This window comes from Rosa rugosa, chromosome 5 (genome assembly GCF_958449725.1).
Source record: "Rosa rugosa chromosome 5, drRosRugo1.1, whole genome shotgun sequence".
NCBI lineage: Eukaryota > Viridiplantae > Streptophyta > Magnoliopsida > Rosales > Rosaceae > Rosa > Rosa rugosa.
Genome location: NC_084824.1, coordinates 16,942,208 through 16,968,840, shown reverse-complemented (window position 1 = coordinate 16,968,840; position 26,633 = coordinate 16,942,208). Strand labels below are relative to the sequence as shown.

The 26,633-nt window shown below is 38.2% G+C and overlaps 1 protein-coding gene and 1 long non-coding RNA gene across 4 annotated transcripts; one reads left to right on the top strand and one right to left on the bottom strand.

Annotated features, from left to right (window-relative positions):
• Positions 1-12,666: 12,666 nt before the first annotated feature.
• LOC133711026 (protein NRT1/ PTR FAMILY 5.10-like) lies at positions 12,667-16,197 on the bottom strand. Of its 3 annotated transcripts, none has more exons than XM_062137189.1 (4): positions 16,047-16,197; positions 15,751-15,875; positions 15,459-15,652; positions 12,667-14,296 (listed from the first exon to the last, which is right to left on the bottom strand). In XM_062137189.1, the coding sequence occupies exons 2-4, from the start codon at positions 15,827-15,829 to the stop codon at positions 12,845-12,847; spliced, it is 1,725 nt and encodes a 574-aa protein (XP_061993173.1). In that variant the 5' UTR covers positions 15,830-15,875; positions 16,047-16,197; the 3' UTR covers positions 12,667-12,844. The 3 variants fall into 3 exon arrangements, with proteins under 3 accessions (XP_061993173.1, XP_061993172.1, XP_061993171.1); XM_062137188.1 differs by having other exon boundaries at positions 15,426-15,652; positions 15,751-15,878; positions 16,047-16,187; XM_062137187.1 differs by having other exon boundaries at positions 12,669-14,296; positions 15,426-15,652.
• Positions 16,198-23,932: 7,735 nt separating this feature from the next.
• LOC133707962 (uncharacterized) lies at positions 23,933-25,046 on the top strand. The gene is made up of 3 exons (XR_009845463.1): positions 23,933-24,118; positions 24,371-24,563; positions 24,649-25,046. It is a non-coding gene; the product is annotated as an uncharacterized LOC133707962 (long non-coding RNA).
• The last annotated feature ends 1,587 nt before the right edge of the window (positions 25,047-26,633 follow it).

The window sequence follows — 26,633 nt, the reverse complement described above, 5'->3', positions numbered from 1 at the left end:
CCACCTAAAAATACATTTGTACAAAATTTCATTGTCCATCAAAATTTATGCCATCATTTAGTACACAACTACATCGCTTATACATTTTGCTCAATTGGTACATATATTCAAAATTTGTTTCAACTATCAAGCATTTAGTTACTTGCTAAGAGTACCTCAATGATAAGTTGATACATGTTACCGGAACACCTTATTCACCGAAACAATGGAGCGTCATGCTTGAACAACTCCAATTCCTACTGCAACCCACCCAAAATCGGCATAAGATAAGTAACTATATCTTCTTCTTTTTATGCTCTTTCAATTTGAGCTCATGATACAATGCTTTATACGCTTTAATAACGATTTCTATAATCTAAGCATATGCCTACAACATTTGATACTTTCAATAGCATATTCATTGTGCCTATTTATTAATGTCATACTTTTAACTTGATTGCAAATCAATTAAATTGCTACATATACACATATGACACTAAATAAATGCAACATGCATCTCATAAATCCTCGCCCCGAGCGCGGTACCCCCAAGGGGTAAGTCAAGGTCATATCATTACATCAAATCCTCTCCAATCGGCGAGGTACCCCAACGGGGTTACAAGGCCAATGCCATCATTCATCCCGGGGCCACGCCACCAGGTACCGGAGGCGAAAGCTACCCGGGGCGAAAGCTACTCCATCTCTGATTCTACCCGGGGCCACGCCACCGGGTAAAGGAGGCCTACATGCCCTTATTCAACCCCATTGGGTTAAGGAGGCTCAAGCCCTGATGCTACCCCATCGGGTACGAGAGGCATCAAGCCCTCATGCTACCCCATCGGGTACGAGAGGCATCAAGTCCCCATGCTACCCCATCGGGTATGAGAGGCATCAAGCCCTCATGCTACCCTATCGGGTACCAGAGGCATCAAGCCCTCATGCTACCCCATCGGGTACCAGAGACATCAAGCCCTCATGCTACCCCATCGGGTACGAGAGACATCAAGCCCTCATGCTACCCCATCGGGTACGAGAGGCATCAAGCCCTCATGCTACCCCATCGAGTACTAGAGGCATAAAGTCCTCATTCTACCCTTCCGTGTATCAGAGGCTCAAGTCCTCAATCTACCCTTCCGGGTATCAGAGGCCCAAGTCCTCATTCTACCCTTCCGTGTATCAAAGGCTCAAGTCCTCATTCTACCCTTCCGGGTATCAGAGGCCCATGTCCTCAATCTACCCTTCCGGGTATCAGAGGCCCAAATCCTCATTCTACCCTTCCAGGTATCAGAGGCCCAAGTCCTCATCCTACCCTTCCGGGTATCAGAGGCCCAAGTCCTCAGTCCTCATTCTACCCTTCCGGGTATCAGAGGCCCAAGTCCTCATCCTACCCTTCCGGGTATCAGAGGCCCAAGTCCTCAGTCCTCATCCTACCCTTCCGGGTATCAGAGGCCCAAGTCCTCATTCTACCCTTCCGGGTATCAGAGGCTCAAGTCCTCATTCTACCGTTCCGGGTATCAGAGGCCCAAGTCCTCATTCTACCCTTCCGGGTATCAGAGGCTCAAGTCCTCAATCTACCCTTCCGGGTATCAGAGGCCCAAGTCCTCATTCTACCCTTCCGGCTATCAGAGGCTCAAGTCCTCAATCTACCCTTCCGGGTATCAGAGGCCCAAATCCTCATTCTACCATTCCGAGTATCAGAGGCTCGAGTCCTCATTTACCCTTCCGGGTATCATAGACCCAAATCCTCATTCTACCCTATCGGGTACCATAGGCTCAAGCCCTCAGAAAACCCCACTTGGTACCGGAGGCGGGGTAAGCGAAGGTCCAATCCTTTGCTTTTTGAATCATCTCACCTCCCGAGCGTTCTGTACACTTGGGGGACTTATTCATACCACTTATCACAAGTGGAGGTAGTTCCCGACCGGGACTATCATTGAGCTTCACGCTCATACTTTTCGTGCTACGGTCTATTAATGGAAATATTGAAATTTTTCCCCTATTGTTGGTCGCAACAATTAAATTTCTTATACATCCCATTAATAAGACCATAGGACAAAACTCTCACAACCTATCATCCGCTCAACATGAGCGAGCTCAACTCTTACATTCCCGTTACACATGAGCCAAACAATCGGGTTATGGCTTATACGTTCGGGTTAAGTAAGTTAGAGATCCTTCCTCTAACCTATACTTGGGGGACTATCATGGTCACGCCATAGTCTCGCTAGTATTGTCAATATATACTACGATGCCGGAACTCTTTGCTCAACCTCACCGGTATCGTCGAACATAACTCAAGTCCTAAACTTCGACTGTACTAACTACGTGACTTGGGGGACTCGACGAGTAATAACACTCCCGATCCCAACACATATGTATCACGTGCATACAACATTACATATCATTATGTGTCATCGTGTTCATCACACATCTTTGCATCATATGCACTTTGTATGCTATCACAACCACATACATTTTTGACTTATACGTCTATGTTAACATTACATAATATGAGCATCCACACCATGTGTAACATGCATCTCACATAAACATTCATGCACCTCGATGCATTTGACTCAAATGTCACTTAGATTGCCCTAGCGCAATCAATATGCTTTGTGTGCACTCATCTTATTTGTAGGTACTAGCTTGATGAGGGCCCCGGGGCACTAACATACGCGTAGAGTCCCTTCTTACTTACGGAGTTGGGGGACTAGTATGGGTATGGCGTTCAACAAGGTCATCACTCATACTTGGCGGCATCATATTTAAACTCCCCAACCAAGAAGCGCCTCTTACTCGGGGACTTGGGGGACTTGTACATACCGCCTATATCACATACCGCCAAGCATAAGCAACGACCTCGTACGGGGCCCACAAGCCATGATGGGGCCAACCACGACATGCATCCGGTAGTCCGACACACGAGCTACCTCACTATGGTGGAGGTCGGCCGGTACCTCGTAGGGAGGCCACCCTCCCATGATCTTCAAGAGGCTTCAAGAGAAGCAATATGTGTATTATGTCCCACATCGGAAATATAGAATAGAATGGGACTTCCTTTAGCTATAAAGGGAAGTCCTCCCCTTCTTGGAAAGGATGGATCCATGATCCCCTCACTTGTATCACTATCAAAGGCTACTTGGCCTCACTACATAGTAAAATATCTAAGTGGACGTAGCATTGCCTCAAGGGCAAGGTGAACCACTATACATGCTTGTGTCCCTCTCTCTCTCTCCCTCTCATGATCCACACTTAGTCTCGTTCCGTATTCTTCAACAGAAACACTACTGAAATTTGACAATGTTAAAAGACTTTATAATAATTCTAATGAATGGCTTGGCTTATTTAAAAAGCTATCTATTGTGCATTGACCGAAAATCACTTGCACATTGCTAGATACCAGGAGTGATAATTGAATATAACTCGAGCAAATTGACAACTAGATCAAATACACACACACACACACACACAGACACAACAGCCAACGCAATATCATTTTGTTGCAATTAATTTGCAGCTGCTCATCCAGCCTTTTTCATGCTACCTCTTTTGTTATGAGAGATGCAAAACTCTCTAGGGAGGAGGAGAGCATCTTTTGGTGATGCGAACTGGTGACGTCGACGCTGGTGGCGGCGACGATGTGGGAGGCGGCTTTGATGATGGTGATGGCGGAATCGGGGTTGGTGGCTGTGGTGTCGTTGCTGGCATCTTGGGTGGCGGTGGTAGCTCTATGGCTGGGGTGCCCATAGTGGATGGATTAGGGCTCATAGTTGGGCCTGGCTTGCAAGCCTTGTTAGGGTTTGGAAATTGGGCCTAGTTTTGGGCTTTTCTATCGGGACTTCAATGAATGAAGAAATATGACGCCAAGGGCGTTCTTATCATCCGTGCTATGTAATTTTCATGAATGATTGTGAACTGTTTTTTGGATGTGCTTAATTTTCTCTAAAATGTGGAATTGTTCGGGTAATGATTTTTCTATCAATCTCATCAGGGTAAATCGTTATGTATGATTTTGCTAATCAATAAAAGAGTTGTCATATTGCTTCAAAAAAAAAAAAATCCAGCATTTTTCATGCAATAATAATCATTCAGGAAAATTTAAGTACTTTTAACCACGTATTTGCATTTGTATATAAAGTTGAACAAAGAAAACATAGGAGGATAGAAATATGAGAGCTCTCGCTCTCTCCCCTTTGCGGCCGCTAACCCTAGGATTTCGCCTTCTGATATCCTTGGATTGCGACGATGGCGTCCATGGTCCTTGGCTGACGGGTCTTTTGGACTCGAGAATCTCTCTTCTTCAACCTTCGGGTCGCTCCACCATAATCTCATCGCTTTGGCGATGGGATTCACCCCATTTGGGCTTTTCTCGTACAACTGCGGTTGCACTCTCTTTCAATCAATGACTAAAATATCAGGTATCGAGGAAATATCGATACTCTAAAAAATGAAAATTTCGACGGAAGTATCGATATCGATAAATTTAAAAAAAAAATGGTGGAAATAGAGATAAAATTATTGAAATTTTAAGTGAAACTTTGTGAGCTATTTCTTTGTTCATTATCTATTATATTTGAAAGAAAATGGCGAACAACCTTCATTTCATAGTGAATTATAGTAATTTAGAGTACGTATGTTGCCGCCAGTAAAATATATGGTACCAATTATAATTAGAGATTTAGTAAAGTTGTAGAACTATTCAATCAAATACAAATGAATTAATATTACGAAAACGTGACAAAAGTATTTAGGAGATCTTGTAAAGCATTAAACTATTTAGAAATGTTAGAGTCAACAAATTAAAAATACAAAATTGCTAGAAATTATATATATTTTTTTTTGAAAGGCTAGAAATTATATTTTAGAAGTTTAAATTAATTGTTAAAAAAATTAGTAATCTTTTCCATGGAAAATACATTCTAATAGAAAAAAGAGTGTGGTAGAACCAAAACCAACAGTCAATCGAGTTGGTTGGGGGCTTTGTGCGTTTCCTGACCTTATTTTGGAAGGGCACAGGTTTGAAACCTGTGTATGTTCAAGGTTTATTGGATTTTCTTTGAGAAATATTTTGGAATATTCCCTAAATTTCGGCAAATATGCACATTTCGGCAAATATCGGTATACATCTTGCGATATTATGGTGGTATACAACGATAATTTCGGAGACTGAAAAGAATGAAATTATCGATATTTTAGTCCTTGGTTTCAATGATGGTGGTGGTGGGCGGTACCGTGATTTGGTGGATCCAAACTAAACTTGGGATCCGGGTTCTATCAACTTTGAGTTCGGATCCTCTCTAATTAGAGCGATATGGATCCGGGTTCTATCAACTTTGAGTTCGGATCCTCTCCGATTGGGGCGATATGGCTTCTGGGTGCCACTGCAATGCTTTGGCGGTGGAAGGAGACAACGCATTCGAATCTCCGGAGGCGATTGCTTGATGGTTGGAAGATCGACCTTTGGATTCTAGATCCGGTGTCTGCCTGGCCTTGTTAACAGCGCGGCGGCACAGCTCGAGGGGATGGTTGACAGTGATGTCAAGTCCTCCCAGTGAAGGGTTTTCTGATCTGTCGCGCAACGGAGCAGGACCAGGCGTTTCTTGGGTTGCGTGAGGTTGGTGGTGGTGGCGCAACAGGTTCTTCCACCAGTGACATTCGACAGCTATAGTGGGAGCGCGGACGTGTGGATGTCCAGAGAAGGCCTGATAGGGTGCCCATGTACTTGGGAGTTCAAATCTGATTCAAATGGACTTGGGCTTCTGTCAAGTCTGCTTTGGTAGATTTGATTTTGTTCTCGGGCCGGATTTGGATCCTCATTTGGGACCCGGGTCGCATTCAAATTCGGATCTTAGATCCGAGATAGCTGCTCGTATTGATTTGGTATTGGTTTTGGTTCTTAGGAGTTCGTTTGCTAATTTTCGAGTTCTTGACATCCTCGGTTACTTTCGAACTCTTGGTGAGTGAATCACCTCTCCTAAGTGATCATATCACCGGTTATGGTAATTACATTTACTTTTACACTGCTCTCGTGAAATATGCAGTGCAGAGATGTCGTTCGGCATCAAGTCACATCCTGGTTACCGTTCATTCTAGTTACGTCTATGCATCTTGTTATCCTATATTGTTTTTTCTTCATTATAGATGCGTATGTGCATCTTATTATGCTTTATTGTTTTCTTCCGATGTTTCTACATCGCTCCATGTACTCCTTAGTTTTCATTTAATATAGTTTGTCGTCTTTCCCTTAAAAAAAAAAAAAGAAGTACTTTTAACCCACCACAATATCAAATCTTTTTAGTTTTGTGTTTCATAAATCAAATCATAGACACAGAACGACTCATAAATCAAATCATAGACACAGAACGATCATTTTTCTAGATATCCTGTAGTGGATAGCTATGATATTGATCACACTCAATGTTTTAAAATGCTGAGGCGTACCCCGAAATTTTTTTCGAGAAAGCCTCAATAAGGCGTAAGCCTTATATAATAAACAAAAAATGTATATTTTAACTATAAAACATTAATAACATAAGAAAATAAATTTATTCACTAAGAATTTTTTAGCAACTTAATCTCTATTCCATTTTCTAGTTTAAAGAAAAGGAATTTTATCTTCCTTGCAGTCCTACTTTTACTAGAATCCTAGTAGTATATATATCACTAGCTTCTAATCGGAATACTACTATTTTTCAACTGTAAGGCATCCTATTCCAAGGCCTCACAAACGTGGTTACTCCTATCCTCTACTATTTTCTTTCTTTCTTTCTTTTTCAAAAGGAGTTTATCTTCTATTAGTCTCCATCCTAACTTCAAGAGAACATGATCTCAATGGCAGAAAGAAGTCAGCAAAAGCACTGTGTTGCAGAGTAGCCATGGATTTCACAATTCGAATCACAACAGCGACAATTTTTTGCCATTTGGATCACCATTCGGGTTATTGTGCGAAAAATGTACAGAACAATTAACATTAAGAAAAACAAAACAAACTCCGATCAGCATCAACAAAAACAGCAACATCGAATTGATCGATCTCCTATTCTTCAAATCGAACTACAACTTTCAAAAAAAAAAATTCTGGGCATTCGCTTTCGACGCCTTTTTTGCACCTTCAGAGCTTGAGCAACGCATTTAGCTCTTGGTCACCTCAGTAGCAAAACAAACTCAGTTTAATCAGCGCCTTGCGCTTTTTACGCCTCAAGGCGCGCCTTTTAATTCATTGATCATACTGAACAAGTAGCTAAATTGCAGTGTTTGCATGAGGAAGGTGCACGTTTAGAAAGTTTTCACACATAGATTGCGCAATGGACAATGACATGCAAAAACTACATTTAGCTACAAATTGTACATGTATTTTCCATATTACAAATCAATCATATAGCTGATTAAGCAATCACTAATTCTGGACATAAAGAAATAAACAAATTATTTATCTAGGGAATTTCACTGATTGACAATCAAAAGAAAGGGCTAAATACTGTTTACCACCCTGTGGTATGGACCTCACATCAATTCAGTCCCTCGACTTTCAATTTCATCAAAAACACTCCCGAACTATCATTTTCTCGTCCAATAGGTCCCTCCGACTCAATTCCGTCTAAATTGGACGTTAAGTTTGACTTTTGAGGGCTAAAATGGTCATTTCAACATAAAAAATTAAAAAAAAATTTAAAAATTAAAAAAATAATTTTTTTTTTTCTGTTTTTCTGTTTTTTAGTTTTTTTTTTTTTTTTTTTTTTTTTTCTGTTTCTTCGTTTTATTTATTTATTTTGTCTTCAACCTATATACCACAAGTTATAATAGGTTTATAAAAACAAAAAAAATACTCTAGGTAGTTGAAAGCCGCCAGCTGGTCTACGATATTTGTGACATATCTCCAATAAAGTGAAGAATTTAGGATATATCCCCAATAAAGTGAAGAAATATCTGTAAAAAATAATTTTACACTTTATCTGTAAATAAATATCTGTAAAAAATGATTTTACACAAATATTTCTTCACTTTATTGGGGATATAAAGATATTTACAGATAAAGTGTAAAATCATTTTTTACAGATATTTCTACACTTTATTGGGGATATATCATAAAATTCTTCAATTTATTGGAGATATATCACAAATATCATAGATCAAAAATGATTTTACACAGATATTTCTTCACTTTATTGGGGATATACAGATATTTATTTACAGATAAAGTGTAAAATTATTTTTTACAAATATGAGTTTTTCCATTTTTATTTGCTTCCCCGCTGTGATCGAATGAGAATGGATAAGAGGCCTATTTCTCAAATATATGTTTATCAATACTAAATAACTAAATATCTTAATTTGTTTAATTAGAGACGAATATTTTTTTAACTATTCCATATTTAATATTTCCTTTACTATTTTTTAATAATGTTTTTTGATATTTTACTATATAAAAAATAAAATAAAAATAAAACTATATAAAGTCTAAATAAAATATTTTAGTACATGGTTTTTTATTTCTAGATATTTATTTTCTTCACTTTATTGGGGATATATCCTAAAATTCTTCACTTTATCAGAGATATATCACAAATATCGTAGATTAGCGAGCGGCTTTCAACCACTTAGAGTATTTTTTTTTTGTTTTTATAAACCTATTATAACTTGTGGTGTATAGGTTGAAGACAAAATTAAAAAAAAAAAGTAAAAAAAAAAAAAAAAAAAAACTAAAAAACAGAAAAAAAAATTTTATTTTTTAAATTTTTTAATTTTTTTTTAATTTTTTATGTTGAAATGACCATTTTAGCCCTCAAAAGTCAAACATAACGTCCAATTTAGACGGAATTGAGTCTGAGGGACCTATTGGACGAGAAAATGATAGTTCGGGGGTGTTTTTGATGAAATTGAAAGTCGAGGGACTGAATTGATGTGAGGTCCATACCACAGGGTGGTAAACAGTATTTAGCCCCAAAAGAAACTACTACAACAATCAAAACTCGACTTCATTTCTTCCAAGTCCGGAGTCTCCGCCCCACCAGAGGACACGTCGTCAATCGTCATAATAATATTTTTTGTCCTAGTCCGGCATTTCACTGTGTTCATTTCCATCTGCGGCACAACTTACTTGCAAGTTATCCTCCTTGCTATAAAAGTAAACGGCAACACAAAAGTAATAGCAAAGGTTGGCGACACCTGTGAATACTAGTCCCCCGTACTCCCGTAGTACTTATCCAGACGATTCTTGATATATATCATTAACCAACCAAGTTCGTCTAAACCGGAAAATACTAACGGCGGTTAGTAGTGTTCCAGTACCCAGGACTAATTCACTAGCGTAGGATCCATAATACCTAGCCTTTCTTTTACCATTACCATCAACTCGATCGGCAAAAAACTCGTTCAATCCATCTGCGGGTAACCCTCTCATAAACTCGATCAATACTGATATGGATGAACTCTAAGTCTGAGACCTTATAAATTGTCATGGAAATACTTCAAAGGGTGTTTTTACCCACCTGGGATTTCATAAAAAGAAAGGAGGTGTTTTTACCCACCTGGGATTTCATAAAAAGAAAGGATTATTAATCCAGGCCGTAGCTACGGACGTAAGTGATAAAAAGGGTAATTTAGTTGCATATTGCTCTGCCTTTGTTTTTTGTTTTTTATTTTTTGTTTTTCCTATTTGACTGATTGCATGTTGCTTAATTGTTAACAATATATTCATGTTACCAATTGGGTAAACATGACGTCCGTCGAAATGATGAACACTATGACGTGAGCATAAACAAAAGTTGAAAAATAATCTTTATATGTATGGCATCATGGCTCATGCACTTGTAATATAATTTGAAATGTATGGTTGGACCGTTTGACAAAGCTAGAAGAGGAAGCGTGTGTTTAAGTTTCTTTATAGTTACAACATGTGAGTTAATTTTTTTTTTTATGAGTACATGTGGGTTAGTTTAAATTTAGTAGTTTCCCCTTCATGTTGATTTAAGTCATTTAACTATTAGGAAACAACCGAAAGGCATATGGTTGCCAACTAGGTCTTTTGATGGCCATCGATTGTTTTGACTAGCTTAATTACGTACGTCCTCTCTTGATGTTTTATTTTTTTATTTTTTGGCAATGACCTCTCTTGATGTTGATTTAAGTCATTTAACTACTAGGAAACAACCAAAAGGCAGATGGTTGCCAACTAGGTCTTCTGGTAGCTATAGAGTATTTTGGCTAGCTTACGTCCTCTCTTGATGTTGATTTAAGTCATCTAATTAACTACTAGGAAACAACCGAAAGGCATATGGTTACCAATTAGGTCTTATGGTGGCTATCGAGTGTTTTGGCCAGCTTAGACCATCTCTAACGGAGTGGTCATTTGACAGGGTGGAGCTTTAATGGTAAGAAATGAAAGAGAAAAACCCTTCAACTGATTTGTTTACCAATAAACCCTATGATCAAGATTTATCTGCCAAGATATATACTCATGTTATGCTGGCAAATTTGGAAAGGCAGAAATGATTCAATTTTTAGGAATGCTACACTAAATGCTCTTAGCTAGTGTAGTTCATGCTGCTTCTACCTATTGAAATTTATACAGGGATCACAACTCGGATTATAGGGAAAAAACAAAAACAAAAACTACCATGCCATCATTAAATGACTTCCCCCATCATCTAATATTTTACAAAATCAATTTGATGATTCGGTGAATCAAGCAATGTCTTTAGCAACTAGCTTCATTATCAAAGATCAACATGGCGCGCATTCCAAGTGTGTTGGAAAAAAACTCTACTCCAACTACTGATCGAAGTACTTCCTCTAAGAGAAGGACTAATTAAAACAAAGGAGAAGAACATCAAGAAAATCATGGTGGAAGGAGACTCCAAGCTGATCATTGACTGCATCCAAGACAAATGTGGTGTTCATTGGAGACTCAAGCCAATCATTCAAGACATTAAGAAGATCGCTAGCTGCTTTGAATGCTTGTGTTTCATGAAGCGAATTTTCCAGCTGATGCTTTAGCAAATTTAGAACACTCTAGAAGCTAAGAAGAATGTTGGGAAAGTAATTTTCCTGAACAATTCTCAGGTTCACCCCTTGGGGTGAAGCAGCATATTCACCCTCTCTTATGATTAACGCATAATAACTTTTTAATTTTCTAATCCAACCATTCAAGTTGTATAATGTAATACAAAGATTAGTTCTGTAAAAAATCAATCAAATTGAAAACCTTTTAATTATTCATTTATATGAAATACATGGACGGTTCATCATAATAGCAGTAAGTGTTGTTAGAACCGTTCATTTATTTCATTTAATTAGATAATTAAACGATTTTCGATTCGATTGATTTTTTACAGAGATGATCTTTAAATGCTAATTTAAGATATGGACCGTTGGATTATAAATTTATTAAGTAAAAGTGAGTTAATCGATAATAGGGGTGAATATGCTTGTTCACCCAGGGGTGAACCTAAGAATTGTTCAATTTTCCTCCCTTAGTTAGAATTGTGGCCCTTGTCGACCAGATTGGGTCGGGTTGTATTAGAAGTTCTACCTTGTAATTTTACTTTTCTTATAAAAAAAATAAATAAATCAAATCTTGTTAGTTTTGCGTTTCATAAATCAAATTATACACACAAAACGATCATTTTTTCTAATTATCCTGTAGTAGACAGCTATGATATTTTTTTTTTTAACGCGTGGGGTGTCAGTCCATTAATAGTAAAGTAGGAAACATTACAAATATGACTCACCCGGACTCCGGGCAACGACAGAATAGAGTCATGAATGAATAATCTAAAACCCTAGACTACTCAAACATAATGTAACCATAGGATTAGGCTCCAATGCTTCAAGTAACCTTGACACTACCAGGGTAGACTCCGAACACAGCCAAGACCCTACCCTAATATTATTAATATTTCCAGAGAAAGCCCTAGGCGGGGGATTCACCGGGCTCAATGAACAGATAAAAAATAAAGATAAAAACTCGAGGCCCAAAAGACCTACAAGCCCATGCTACAACAAGCCCAAGATCTAGATCCAGCCTTTGATCCACCATACTGACGTCAGTGCCCAAACCTCCCGACGACCACCTCGCGCCGACAGCCCCAGCGTCGCTCCACCCCAAGGACCTGTCATCACAGGCAGACGCATTCACTCCAGAAGCAAACTCTTGCCCCTATGAAGTAGAGGAGCCATACGCCGAAAGCCCTGCATCCCTTCCGATTACACTACCATCATCGCCTGGTCGCCGCACGCTCCACCGCCACACATCAAATATGGCTCCAGATCTGACGCCGGCGGACACAGGAGGGAAGCGCGTTTCCCCCGCAGCCCAACCACCAGAGCAACCTGCTAGATCAGGACCCACAACACTCCATGCCGGAGGAAGCCCATCATAACCAATCGCCGGAGACTCAAAGGAGCACCAAGCGCCAGAAACAAGAAGAAAGAGGCCGAGGCCTCCCAATGCCAAGAGGATCCAACGCACAACAGCCTTGAGACCACCTTCATCAGATACCAGAGAGGAGGGAGACCACCCGTCCGAGTCAAAAGAACCAAACTGCTGCCGCCGCCAGGAAACCCTAGGAGAGAGCTTCGAGAGAGAGAGCATTTTTTAATTAATATATGTCAATTTGTTTGCCATTAGACAGCTATGATATTGATCACACGGAACAACCAGCTAAATTGCAGTGTTTGCGTGAGGAAGGTGCGCGTTTAGAAAGTTCTCACACATAGATTGCGCGATGGACAATGCATGCAAAAAGTACATTTAGCTACAAATTATACATGTATTTGCCATATTACAAATTAAGCAATCACTCTATTCTGGACATAAGGAAATACACAAATTAGTTATCTAGGGAATTTCACTGATTGACAATCAAAAGAAACTACTACAACATTCAAAACTCGACTTCATTTCTTCCAAGTCCGGAGTCTCCGCACCACCTGACGACACCTTGTGATGATAATATTTTTTGTCCTCGCCCGGCATTTCACTTTGTTGATTTCCATCTGCGGCACAAATTACTTGCGAGTTATCCTCCTTGGTATAAAAGCAAACGGCGACACAGAAGTAATAGCAAAGGTTAGCAACACCTATGAATACTAGTCCCCTGTAGTACTTATCCAGACGATTCTTGTATATATCATTAACCAACCAAGTTCGTCTAAACCCCAAAATACTAACGGCGGTTAGTAGTGTACCAATACCCAGGACTAATTCACTGGCGTAGGATCCATAATACCTAGCCTTTCTTTTACCATTACCATCAACTCGATCCGCAAAAAACTCGATCAATCCATCTGCCGCTAACCCTCTCATAAACCCTAACAGGGAGAATTGTGGAATTAACCAAAGAATGCTCATGGAAATTTTGTCGGGTTTGGGTTTACCTATGTATTCCGTATTGATCTTAATTTTCCTACGAATCTCAACTTGCCAAGCAGCAACCATACATAGCACAGAGCAAACTAAACCACAGCCGATCCTCACCAACGTAGCACGTTTTGACGGATTTGGAACTAGTAACCTCCAGAGAAATGAGATTACGGAGCTTGACAAGGATTGGAGTATAACGAAATATATGATGGGCAATTTAAAGTTCCCGATGTGATAGTTCAGTAGACTCATTTGATTGAAAAAGAAGGTGCTCCCCGTTGCCTCCACCAGACTGTATACGATGAAGGCTAAGCACATGACTAGCATTTCTTTGTAATAACGTTTTCTGGAATTGGGTTTGAGCCAAAACTTCAAGCTTGCTGTTTTTTCTGGTGGTGAGAGACTTTTGATGGCTTGGCAAAGTCCAGGATCTCTTGGTGCATCTTCTACTGCTGGATCATTTGATTCATTTCTGATATTTCTGGAATACGCGAAGACGCCATACCAGAACAATAAGTAAGAAACTCCCACCGCGATCATTGAGAGCAGTAGTTGAGTTTTCCAAGATCTATTTACAAGGGCAAGAGGTGCAGCCGCACCTATGAACCAGGGATGGCTCCATAAAGCGGTTTGACGGGTTTCCCCACGTTTTTGCTTGTCCTCTTCCACTCGTTTTTGCTTGTCCTCTTCTTCTTTTCTGGTCGAAATATGATCTTCTTGTTCTTCGTTTCTGGTCGAAATATGATCTTCTTCTTCAATACTTTTTGTTTCGGGTAATTTGATCTTGTGATCAGCTTCACTTAAATATTGGTCGTCGAGAAATTTACCCAAAGCAGCCGGCCGTCCAGCCTCGCCTAATGCTAACAGTAGGCCAGCTCCGTAGAATACTTCATCAGATGCATTGGCTTTCATGCCCGCATAATTAAATGAACTCCACAATAGAACCAGGCCCTGCAACATATATATGCCAACTATATTACGAGTGATTTCGTTTAAAGCATGTATGCATTAATGCATACAAAAGAAATTAAGTAGTGCATCATGACACGATGGTCCTATGGTCTTTTACGTACATCACCCCCAAACAGAGAGAGGGGAGCAAGGACACCAGCCGAGCTCCCCAGATCCTGCTAATTGTTTAAAAAATTAAAGAAAAAATTAAAGATGTTCTTCGGAACATGCGATCATTATTAAGGAATCCAACTCTTGATCTATCATAATCAAATTTCCAACCCATCCCCACCACTTGGGCTAACCAACCCCAAGGGCTTTTTTTGGGTAATTTTTTCATCAACTACATAATATGTTGAATAATTGAAAAAAAAAACCCCCATCGTTTGGATATTCAAAGGGCTATTTCTTAAATTGTACACCTTTTTTGATCTCTAACAACAACCAAGAAGATGACTAAAGAGCCATAAAAGGGCCGAAGGGATTAGAAGATCGAGGGCCATATATAACCCTTAAGCTAGCCCAGTCCAAATTTAAAGGGATCATGGATGGACAAGTAGCAGCTTGCCCACTGGTTAATTGACAATTTATACTCATCTCTACCGGTCAATTGAAAATCAGTGGTGTTTAATTAAACAACACAAATTATATTCCAAATGAAAGGTTAGGAATATCTAACCATTACTTGGCAACAACTAGTTGGTTTCCATTTTTTTAATTTTTTTAACAAAATAGTAAAAGTTTTAAAATCTCATTTTCCTCTACACGTTACAAAAAATATAGACATCTCAAAAAAAAAAATCTAATTTAGAATGATAACAACTAATAAGATCATAAATTTAAAAAAAAATTAATCAAACAATAATAAGATTTTGAAAATGACTAAACTTTGGCCCTACATTGCTAGAGACCATTTATTAAACAATTATATTTTGAGGGCTAAAATTTAGCCCCGAACCCAATATAACCCTTCATTACTGGAGATGGCCTAAGGTTCAGTAAACACGACAGTAATTTATCCATCTAGCTAGTGACCCTTCACAAAGCACTTTACCCCTTTGAGAATTGAGCTTAGAAAGACACCCTCCTAACTAAACTCTAACTTGAAGAGTTTGATCGCAGTACTTACAAGAATATAGGCAGCATTCGTGGAGGCAATCACCTTAAAAGGACCGACCCTGTTTGAGATGAAAGCAAGGACACACACCATGATGGATGATACCCCATCTAGCATATTTATAGCTACAGCAGCCAGCTGATAATTATCATTTGATGGCTTCCAAATTTCAACCGTGAGGTACGTTATCAATACAGATATTACCACATGGTTTACGAAGCTATGGCTCAAGACCAAACCTACAGATAAATATTCCAAAACAAGTAATTAGTTTCAATTATTTAAAGTAAATTGCTAAGCGCAATTTAAGTTGAGGTATAAGTTAACTAATTAGTACCCCGGATGCATAAAGTAGCCTTGGAAAAGTAGAGGTAGTTTCCGATCCACTTTCTCATTGAACTGAAGAGCTTCCACATTATATACTGAGGAAATCGAACTACGTATATGTACTAAATATATAATCTGCTTTTCCAAGAAAAACTTTCAATCGTCAGTTCCGAATTAACGAACAAGAAATTATACTTGGTAATACCAGGACTCTAAGTCTCTAATTCAAATTGATTAGGTTCAAGCAAATAAGATCAACAAAATCATAGTAATAACATAGTAAGATTTGCAAGGATAGATGATTACTTGTGTGCCACGTATGTGCCACAAAATTTAGAACAGACGCCTTGGCTACCTCTAAAACAACGTAAACCTTAAAATTTAGCAGAAGTGCTGAGCAGCCTTTTCTATGCATGAACTGTCTGAAGCTGCAGTTTGAATGTGAAGAGGAATGGGATGGGAGTTGGGGGTATTTAAATAACATAGCTTGGAAAAACAATCGACCGGAGATGAATATTCTATTTGAGACTTGAGAGGAGACTTTGCAAGTCTTTCTCACTGAGAAGAAGAGTCTCCAGCCAAGGGGTAGGGGAAGAATACTTCAACGTAGATTCTACATACTTCCACGGCCTCATGCACTTGTTGTATTTTTTTTATTTTTTATTTTTTTATAGCAAGCTGGGTTATTTTATATTATTATTTTTTTTTTAATAAAGAGCCGGTGTGGCTGCCCTCAAGTCTTGATTAATGAAACTGTTGAATACAAGAGGAAGACATTGAGTCTAAACCCCTAATTACAATACGCATCTAGAGAACGTCCTGAAATAATCTCAGGAGTCTCTACCAAATAAATGTATTCAACCAGACACCAACTAGCAAAGAGTGTCGTACTGGCTACTCTATTTGTTTTAATGTAGCAGTGACATAACGAAAAGATAACTCGATTTGTAACACGATTACAATGTAACATAATTATCATAAGCACAACTTTTCTACTATGTTTTCTTTCATCCTGCCACTAGGCGGTAGCGACCATTTAACGAAACAAAATACTCGTAGCCCGACTAGCCCTACACAACAAGTATAGGGACTTATTACTCGCAAAACGCGCAAACAAACTAAGGGGGTGTATTGTATATGGAATTAGTAGAACTTTTAAAGAAATCTATGGAATTTAAAAGTCTGGGTGTATTCAATATAGACTTTTAACAGTCCATGAAAGTCTTGAGGTATTTAATTATGATTTTTAAAGACTTCATGAATTCCACCAAAATCTAGGGGGTATTCAATTAGGACTTTTAAAAATGAATAAAAGTACAGAGGTATTCAAAATATCATTCATACTTATGGAATTAGAAAATCATGGATAATCATGGACTTTGTAGTGTTAACTATACATACCAAACTCCAATAATTTTCCAGCCTCCAGACCAAAGATTTCAAAAAGTCTATTAAAGTTTCCTCTTAAAAAAAAAAAAAAGGTCTATCAAAGTTCTTCTCTCTACGCACAAAGAAGTTTGTCCTTCATCATCTCTCTTTCTTAATTTTTTGTTTTTTCTCTAATTTTTTATGATATCAACCTTTTTTGATACCCAATATGTTCATTGTAGTTGTTGAATGTGATTTTTGTTTTGTTTTGTTTTTTTTTTTCAATTGTGATACTTCGAACCCTAATAGCAATAAAAATGATTTATGAAACCCTAAAACTCAAATATTGTGGTCTAACCCTAAGACATTGAATCATACTAAATTTTATCTTATTAATTAGTTATTCTCATTAATTTGAATTTATATTATGGTTCAAAAAAAAGTTGAACAATTGAATTTCAATTGATTGATTATAGATCAAGACATTGACCAATATTGCTACAATATATGTTAATCGGCGAAAACAAAATTGATGAGAATAATTAACCATAAACATCAAGTTATCTATATTGTATATTTATGTTGTTGGGAGATTAGGAATGAGAACAAACTCGCTAGACAAACTAACAATTATTTATTTGAGTAAATTTCTGTTAGAAGATACTGGAGCATTAAAAAGACAACAAGTTATTATTTTGTTTTGTGTTTGGGCTGCATTTGTTTTATTTGTTTTTTATTTTTTTGTTTTTTTATATTTTGTACATTCTAGAAAATCTGTAGAAGTCATTCATAATAAAGTATATAGATTTTCATGAATCAATAAAAGTCTATTACTGAAATCAATGGTTTTAAGAAATTCATAACAGTCTATCAACTTTTTAAAGAATCTGTGGACTTTTCAAAAAGTCTGTCACTTAAAAAAAGTCTAGACAAATCCAAATACAATACACCCCTTAAGCAACAAAAATAAAAAATAACTTTAACTAGAAAAAGAGCTAGGGCAGGGCCCAACAATTGAGCCCAAACCCAAACCCTAGTAGCAACCTTGGAGCAAAGAAAATCATGGCCGCCAAGCAACCTAGGCCTGATACCGCTACGGCCTCCGCCGGACCACCCACTGCGCCGCTCCACCACCTTCCCCGGACTGCCGCCATCCTTCCGCCCTCCCCATCACGCCTTGGAGAGGCACCTCTCCTTCCCACCAACCCCTTCTCTAGGTCGTAAACTGGCAATTGAACCCAGATTGGGTCAATCCGATCCGAGCCAAGTGTCGCCGCCACGACCTCATCACCTCCAATCCGCCTCTGAGCCCGTGATACCACTCCAAACTACCGACCCAGCATCCATGACAGTCCATCCGCCGATCGAGCCCGCTCCGATCCCATACCTGGCCAACGAGAACAGAAACCCCCGCCAACAACCTTGATCCTCCCCTCCATCTCCTTCGATCTCCAACGATCACAAACAACCAGCCCAAAGGGCCAACAAGTCCCGTCCTAGAAAAGCGTCACCGGACGCGCCGCCGGGCGGAAAGAGAAATTTTTTGGAGGTATGAAATTTATGTGAATGAAGAATGAAGATTTTTTTTAATACGGTCCGCAAGCTGGGTTATTAGACTAAGTGAAAGTGTTGAGATTTAGAAAAGATCATCAACTACAAGGTGAAACATGGTCTGCGTTCCAGAAGCAAAACCGATCGGTAGGTCGGGTGTAGAGGCAAAAACACTACTAGTCTGGCCTATGACGTGGTTGGAGAGAATGAGAGCATGTTAAACTGACAGCATAGCTCACGGACCAGCCGTTTTGGTATGGCCCTGATATTTTATTTGTCCTAGACAATTGAGGAGTTGTAACATACGCAGGGCACTCGTGGAGGTCAAAACATACTAGTAAGGTAGACATAAGGCCTTGTAGTCAGACCAACAACTAAGTTAAGGATCGGAGATGCCAAACCTCATAAGCAGACTTTGTCTACGGGCTTATAATATACTTTGGGAAGCTAGGCGAATGTTCATATCTTTCTTTTTTGCTTTCATTTTTTTTCCTTTCTTTTTCTTTGACTGAATTTTACGACAACGACAGTAAAAAAAATTAGAAAAAGTTTTCAAATTCCCACTATGGCCTATGGGTGCTCTAAACACATGTCTTGAATGTGGACAGCAATTATTAAGATATTCCGTAATCTAGCTCTATAAGTAACTGCGTAATTGTTTATTGAGTTGAATGTTGCTTATCGTTTTCATTTTTCCTTGATAAAAAAGGAGAGTGGTATATGAATTTGGAATTTCTCCCTGTATTCTGTTTGAGTCTTTGAAATAAATTTTCTTAATTACTAAATGATATAGTAGTTGGCAGATAAATGTTGCTTGGTGACACTTGATTCGATCGGCAACACAGCGAGGTAGTATAATACACACACACACACACACACACACACACACATATATATATATATAACAAAATAATGATCATTTGATCGACTATTCATTTCTATAATAAACTCAATAGCTGACTGCGGTAAATAGCATTCAACTAAATCTATCACATAATGATCTTAACAATATAAAAAAAAACCCTAGGAGAGATTTTCTCTCTCACCCTAGCTCTCTACGGCGCCCTCGCCTCCTCTTCTCCTAGCTTTCTTCTCTACGTCTCTCACCCTCAACCCTCGCTCAGCCACATGCCCTCCATGGATGCTATCACCGCTAGCTGTGCTGCGTCCCTTGCGCTTGCAGAGGGAGGTAATGCTCCTGATCTGGGGAGAACTGGTGGCGGCCCTATTCGTCGGTCTTCCAAATCTTTTCTGATTGGGAAGCCTTTAACCCGCCAACTGATCAACCCTGCAGCCTTCAAGGCTCACTTCCTTCATACCTGGATGGATGTCACTCTAGTGATGTTGAAGAAGAAGTCGGGCAAGCTACTTGGGAGTAGGAGCAAGAATCATCGTCCTAGCAAGAAGCCGAATGTCGCTACTTTGTGACTCTCTTACCCAGTAGTTACTGCTATTGATCTCAGCCCTAACGACAAGGGCAAGGGAAAGCTTTAGGCTTTTCCAGGTTTCCTTGCCTAATACTAGAAGTTGAGTCTTCTACTACTTTCATCTTAGTTTCTCTAGTTGTACACCAATTGAGGTCTCTAGGTGGCTAGGTTACTACATCATGGGAAGTTGGTAGGGACGATTTTGTTTCTTGTTGTTAGGCTCAATAAGTGAGCGAATGTGTTAGCAGTGAGGGTCACATGTTCTTTGCTTGATTGATTATATCATTTATGACTCTGGTGTAAGACAGCATTTGATGTACGTGCCTTCTGACCATGGATAAATGAATGAAATTATCTATTTTCCTAAAAAAAATCACATAATGATCTTCTAAAAAAATATAAAAAATAAAAATAAATAAAAAACAGGAAACCAAGGTATTTAAGGGGTCAATTCGAACGCTAAAAGTAATAGTTTGTAAACACTCTTCCATATTTATGCATGCAACAGTGATTCATAATACCTATTGGACTCGAAATCTAATCAAACTTATTTGTGAGTCTCCACACACACACACACACACACATATATATAATTGTGTGTGTGCCTGTGTATATATACATATAGGATCCTTTTAGTGAGGGATTTTTTTTTGTCATTTTAAGAGATTGCTTCTTATACCAACTTTTCTATCATATAACGGCATCTCGACAATTTACTTTTTAGGTCTCAATCTGTAGATCATTTTTGTAAATTTACAGCCAAAATTGATGATCGTTAAAGCATTCATAATCGTGATTTACGTTTTTAAACATGAACAGTTTAGGTTGGATAAATTTGGTTTGTCCATTCATTCAATCTAATTTGATACCTTAACTATCATCAATTTGGCTGAAAATTTACATAAGTGGTCTATACACTATGACTAAAAACTGAACGGTAGAGATGTTGATAGGTAATCAAAAAGTTGGTGAAATAATCAATCCCTCAAATTAGCTAAAAAAAGGAATCACTTAGTGGAATGACCCTAATTAAATACACACACATACTTACTAGTCTTTTAACACATGATGTCGCGTGTCAATTAACTTTAATCATAAGTCTTAGTCTTATTGGCTTAAGTAATTCTGATATGAACAGACTATGAAGAGAAGACCTTATAAATTGTTATGAAAATACTTGAAATGGTGTTTCTACCCTACTTGGATTTCATAAAAAGAATAGGATTATTAATACCGGCCTAGATATGTACGCAAGTGAAAAAATGGTAATTTAGTTGCGTGGTGGCTTTGCTTTTGTTCTTAATTATTTGACTGACGGCATGTTGCTTAATCGTTAACACTTGATGTTACCAATTGGGTAAACATGACGTCCGTTGAGGCGATGAACACTATGACGTGATAATAAACAAAAGTTGAAGAATAATCTTCCAGATGTATGGCCTCGTATTAAAAAAATAAATAAATAAAATGAAAAATAAAAAATAAAAAATTGCCTCGTGGCTCATGCTCTTAATTGTGATATATAATTTTGAAATGTATGGTTGGACACTTGGACCGTTGACAAAGCTAGCAGAAAAAACGTGTGTTTTAGTTTCTTTATAATTACAAATTTTGAGTTAGTTTAAGTTTAGTAGTTTTGGAGTTTCGTCTCAACTACTAACAAACCAATCAAAAGGCATATGGTTGCCAAGTAGGTATTCTGGTGGCAATTTTTTTTTATTTTTTTTATGACAGGTATTCTGGTGGCTATTGAGCATTTGGCTTACGTCCTCTTTTTATTTTATTTCATTTTTAGAAAATTACTCATAAATGTTAGAGAAATTTTAAATACACTCTCTCAATTACTTAATACATATCTCTTATATTCTTTGTCTCATTTTTTCATCCCTTAATTAGTCATAAGACCACCTAGCTTTTCTTGTATACATAAGGCCACTTACATCTTTAAATTATTTATTGTTTGGCAATTTTGCCCTTTCACCTAATAGGGGCCTTTTGTATTCTGATCTAATTCAAACTCTCTCTTTGATATATATATATATATATATATACACAGCAAGGATCAGAGGCGCACGTCCGTGAAGTTTTAAAGTTGCGGACGAAATACGTGTCAGTCAACTAATCAACTTAATTTTTCTGCGGGTGGCATCATCTTCTCTATCTCTCGCCCAGTCCAATTAGTCAACACGCCGCGTCTGTCTCTAACTCTTCTAGTTGCTCCTGATCCTAATCTTCCTCTGTCTCTTCAATCTCCAAATCCAGAAAAAGAAACAGATTGATTAGAAACTGTAAATGGGCAGGGCAGGGCCTCAATATTCATATATATATGACCATAGGCCATAGCACTTCTAGAGTTCTAGTGTCGCTGCACATCTCTCATTCCCCAAAGAAACCCACCAACCACCATCTGCTCTAGTTCCGCTCAAACTTCACATTAGCTCCTCCCTTCCACCATTCTCACAATCCCATCCCCTTTGACCTTCTCATCGATCTTCTCTAACCTTTAAACATCTACAAGAATGGAATAGTGTGCTTTTGGTTGTATTGGAGTAACTGATGTAAAGCTTTCATCACGAATTCTTTTTCTTTTTAATTGAAGCACAGTCAAGCAAACCCAGACAGTTCTGTAAATCCAAACATGAATTTCCAATTAATATAGTTGAGCCCAGAAATTGATGCCGACAAAAAAGAAAACTAAGTAGTTGAGAAACTGATGCCCAGATAACTTCTTGATTTTGAGATAGAAGATTAAAACTCAAAAAGGGAGGACATGTATCTGAGAGACGATGATTAATTAGAAGAGAAGTCTAGAGGAGCATTACCAAACTACCAACTCATTAAAAAAAAAAAAAAAAAAAATCTTCTATGTCGCCATTCACCGATGAGATACGATTATGGAAACCCAATGGTAGAAGGGACTGAAATTTGAGGAATTGCATACCATTTGAGATGGGTCTAGTTTTTTCATCGCTCCGCCTCCGAAAAAAAAGACAGGAAACGAACCGGCCACCATGTGGGTGAAGCCATCCACCCTCGGCTTGATGCAGAATTTCAAGTCGAGAAATGTTTTGAGAACCGGCACAGCGACCTGGCACACGAGTCGAACTCGTTCGATCTGGATCCTAGCTTCAAGAGAGATAGAGAAGATGATATGTGGGACCCGCTATGAGCTTTGAAAATTAAGTTGACTCGGTGAATTTCTTTAAACCAACCAATGCCTGACAAATATTTCGTTCGCAAGTTTAAAACTTCACGGACGTGCGCCTCTGATCCTTGCTATATATATATATATATATATACAGATCTTATCCAGAGCGGAGCTCCGCTTTGAAATTAACGTGTGAAATTCGAGTTTTGGGTCACTTTTCGGTCGCATATCCACATCTCGACTGTTCAGTTTTTAGGTACTACTGTGTAGATCATCTCTGCAAATTTTCAGTCAAATTGATTATCGTTAAGGTATCTAACTCACTTAAACCAATGGATGGACTGAATCTGTCAACATGAACCGTACTAGCTTTAAGGAAGTTATCAATGCCTTAACGATCATCATTTTGGCTGAAAATTTGCAGAGATGATCTATACACTAGTACCTAAAAACTGAACGGTCGAGATGTGGATGTGCGACCGAAAAGTGACCCAAAACTCGAACTTCACACCGTTAATTTCAAAGCGGAGCTCCGCTCTGGATAGGATATGTATGTATATATATATATATATATATATATATATATATATATATATATATATATATATACATACATATCCTATCCAGAGCGGAGCTCCGCTTTGAAATTAACGGTGTGAATTTCACTAAGATATATATATACGACTTGCGACTTTATCTCCTGCGACTCCCGCCGCTACCGCCTTAGCCACTTAACCAACCGGCCAAGCACTCGATCTTGAGGTTGTCGACAGTTGCTTGATCTAAGATCACTAAGATCCATTTCTCCAGCTAAGATAACCCACCGTCTTTTGGCACCTCTTCAATGAGTCACAATCTCTCTCCAGCGAAGCCATGTTGCAAAGGTAAATCGCACTCTTTCAAAATCTCTTCCTCAAAGTTTCATCACACAATCTCCGATCACTTTCTTCGACGCTTCTTTCTTCTTAGTTCGATTGTCCAAATTTTGTCGCGTCGTGCCGTTCGGAGGAACCAAAGTCAAGCATGTAAATTTTCTTTTGCAAATTTGTCTATGCATTTGTCGATAATAGTTCACATTTGAAATTCACAACAATTATAGTTAGACTATAAATTTTGTTGATATGAAAAATTTGCAGCATGTTCCTAGGTTTTTGACAAAGAAGTTTTCCGCCGAGGTCTAGAAGAATTCGGAGGCGGCTCAGCCTGGTAGTCTAAGCAAGCCACCGGAAAAGTCAGGCAGTTTGGGAGGACGAGGCATTTGAATTTTGGTCAAGAGGATGGGGCCGCTTGTATCCTTGGGGCGACTCATCTACGAGATTACTTGAAGAGGTTTGCTTTCTTGATTCATTTCTCTTTCCTAAACATTAATTAGTAGCATTTACTGTAGTAATGTTGACACAATTTATCTTTGCAGGTGCATAATAGCTACTTCTTGGTCAGCTTGGTAGATAATGACTACATCCATGGTGACCTTTTGCACTATTTTTGCTGATTTCTAGAGGGGCTTGTTGTCTCTTGCATCCCATCAACCATTAGGCTGGTGCTTTCCTTGCAAGGTTTGGTTTCATTTATTGTCAGTGGGATGTGTAATAATAACTCATTGGGATTTTGATACCTCCCTGTGGCCTTGCCTCACTGTGCGAATTGTGTCTGCATTCTCTGCTTTAAAACAAAGTTCGTCAACGTTCCAGCTTCCTAATTGGTTCTTTATAAATTTGCTTATACCAAGTTGTGGAATTCACATTTTATTGAAATATACTAGAAATTCAGTTTTAAAATTTGTGTTGTTGTTGAATGGATATGTCGATATGGAATTATTTCAGGTTTAATCAAATTGTTTATGCTCAAGGAATGCTGATGCTCTTTATAACTGTTATAAATGGTTATTTAACAAAATGATAGTAGCTTTCTATTTCCTATGCTAGTATATTTTCAAACTGATGTTAGTAGTTTCTATTTTCGTTGTGATAGATTTCACGTCAGTAGCTCTTTATAACTGTTATAGTGGTTTTTCAACACGGTGATAATAGCTTTCTATGTCTCTGTTAGTATCTTTTGAAGCTGAGGTCTGTAGATTCTGTTATAATGGCTTTTTAAAACATTGACAGTAGCTTTCTACAACTTTTGTAATAGATTTTCACAACTACAGTAGTGGATTTTTACAACTATGAAAGTAATTTTTTACATAGTTATATCATTGTTGAACCCTGCATACTTTTTGTATCATTGAATCTCTTTGCTTTTCTCGATTATAGTAGTAATTTGTAGTTTGGTTGTATCTTTTATATCTTCATAGCTTTGTTAGTCTATGAGAATAGCTTTCACAGTTTCTAGGAGCAACCTTTTTTCTACTTGGAAGTAGCTTTTGCTGTTTGTGAACTCAGCTTGAAGTTGATTGGTGTTCTTAGCATTTCATTCTCCCTACAGGGATGTCAGAACAAAAAACTGGTTTATAATGTTCTACATGTGATACATGTATGATTCTTTAGAGGTTATATATGTACGTATCAAGAGAAGCCAAGGTAGAGATTGTTGTTTGTTGGCTCCACTTGATGGGCTTGGCCCAAGTTGATATGTCTTTGTAATAGGTTATATGAGGTGCATATGCCTAGGTTAAATTAACATATGGTTATATGTATATGTCTTGAAGAGGGCAGCCATCATAGGATCTAGCAGAAGAGGAGAGAAACATTTGAAGCCTTCCTAGAATACTCCTTGTGCCAGTTGTGCCTTTCTCTCTTTGTTGGTGACTTTGCTACTCCGTAGTTGAAGATTCTTGAGCTTCGGTGTTGGTGTTGCTATGTATTGTATATGAGAAGTAAGTATTCTTCTTCTTCTCTATTTGAATCAAGATAGAGTTAATAAGATTGGGTGTATTGGGATCTTGTGTAGAGAGAGTTATTGATAAACTCCAATTGTATGTTTATCCAAATTGATCATAGTGGAATATCTTGCCGGCTCCGAAAGTGGATGTAGCTCAATCACATCGATTGAATGAACCACTACAAATCTTGTTGTTCTTTGTGGTTATTTATTGGTTGTTTTCTTTATCATTGTTTGTTAATCTAGAAGTTCATATCAATACCTTATTTGTTATGCTTCCACATAACAACATCACGACACTATATGGGCAATAAACTATAGGTTCAGGTTTCTTCTATCTTATGTTTCATATATTGTCCTTTGTAGGAGATATTGTAAACCGAAATTTGATGAAGACGTACTTCGTACTAAAAACAAAAACGAAAGAAAGTGATGGATACTTAGTTGTCATTTCCTTTAGTTGCTTCCATTTCTCTGAGCCCGGTCTGTCATAGATTGTGCTTATAATGTACAAGAAAACGATGTTGACAGTGTTTTTTTGTATAATAATCTCTAATAAATCTCAATATGGTCCTA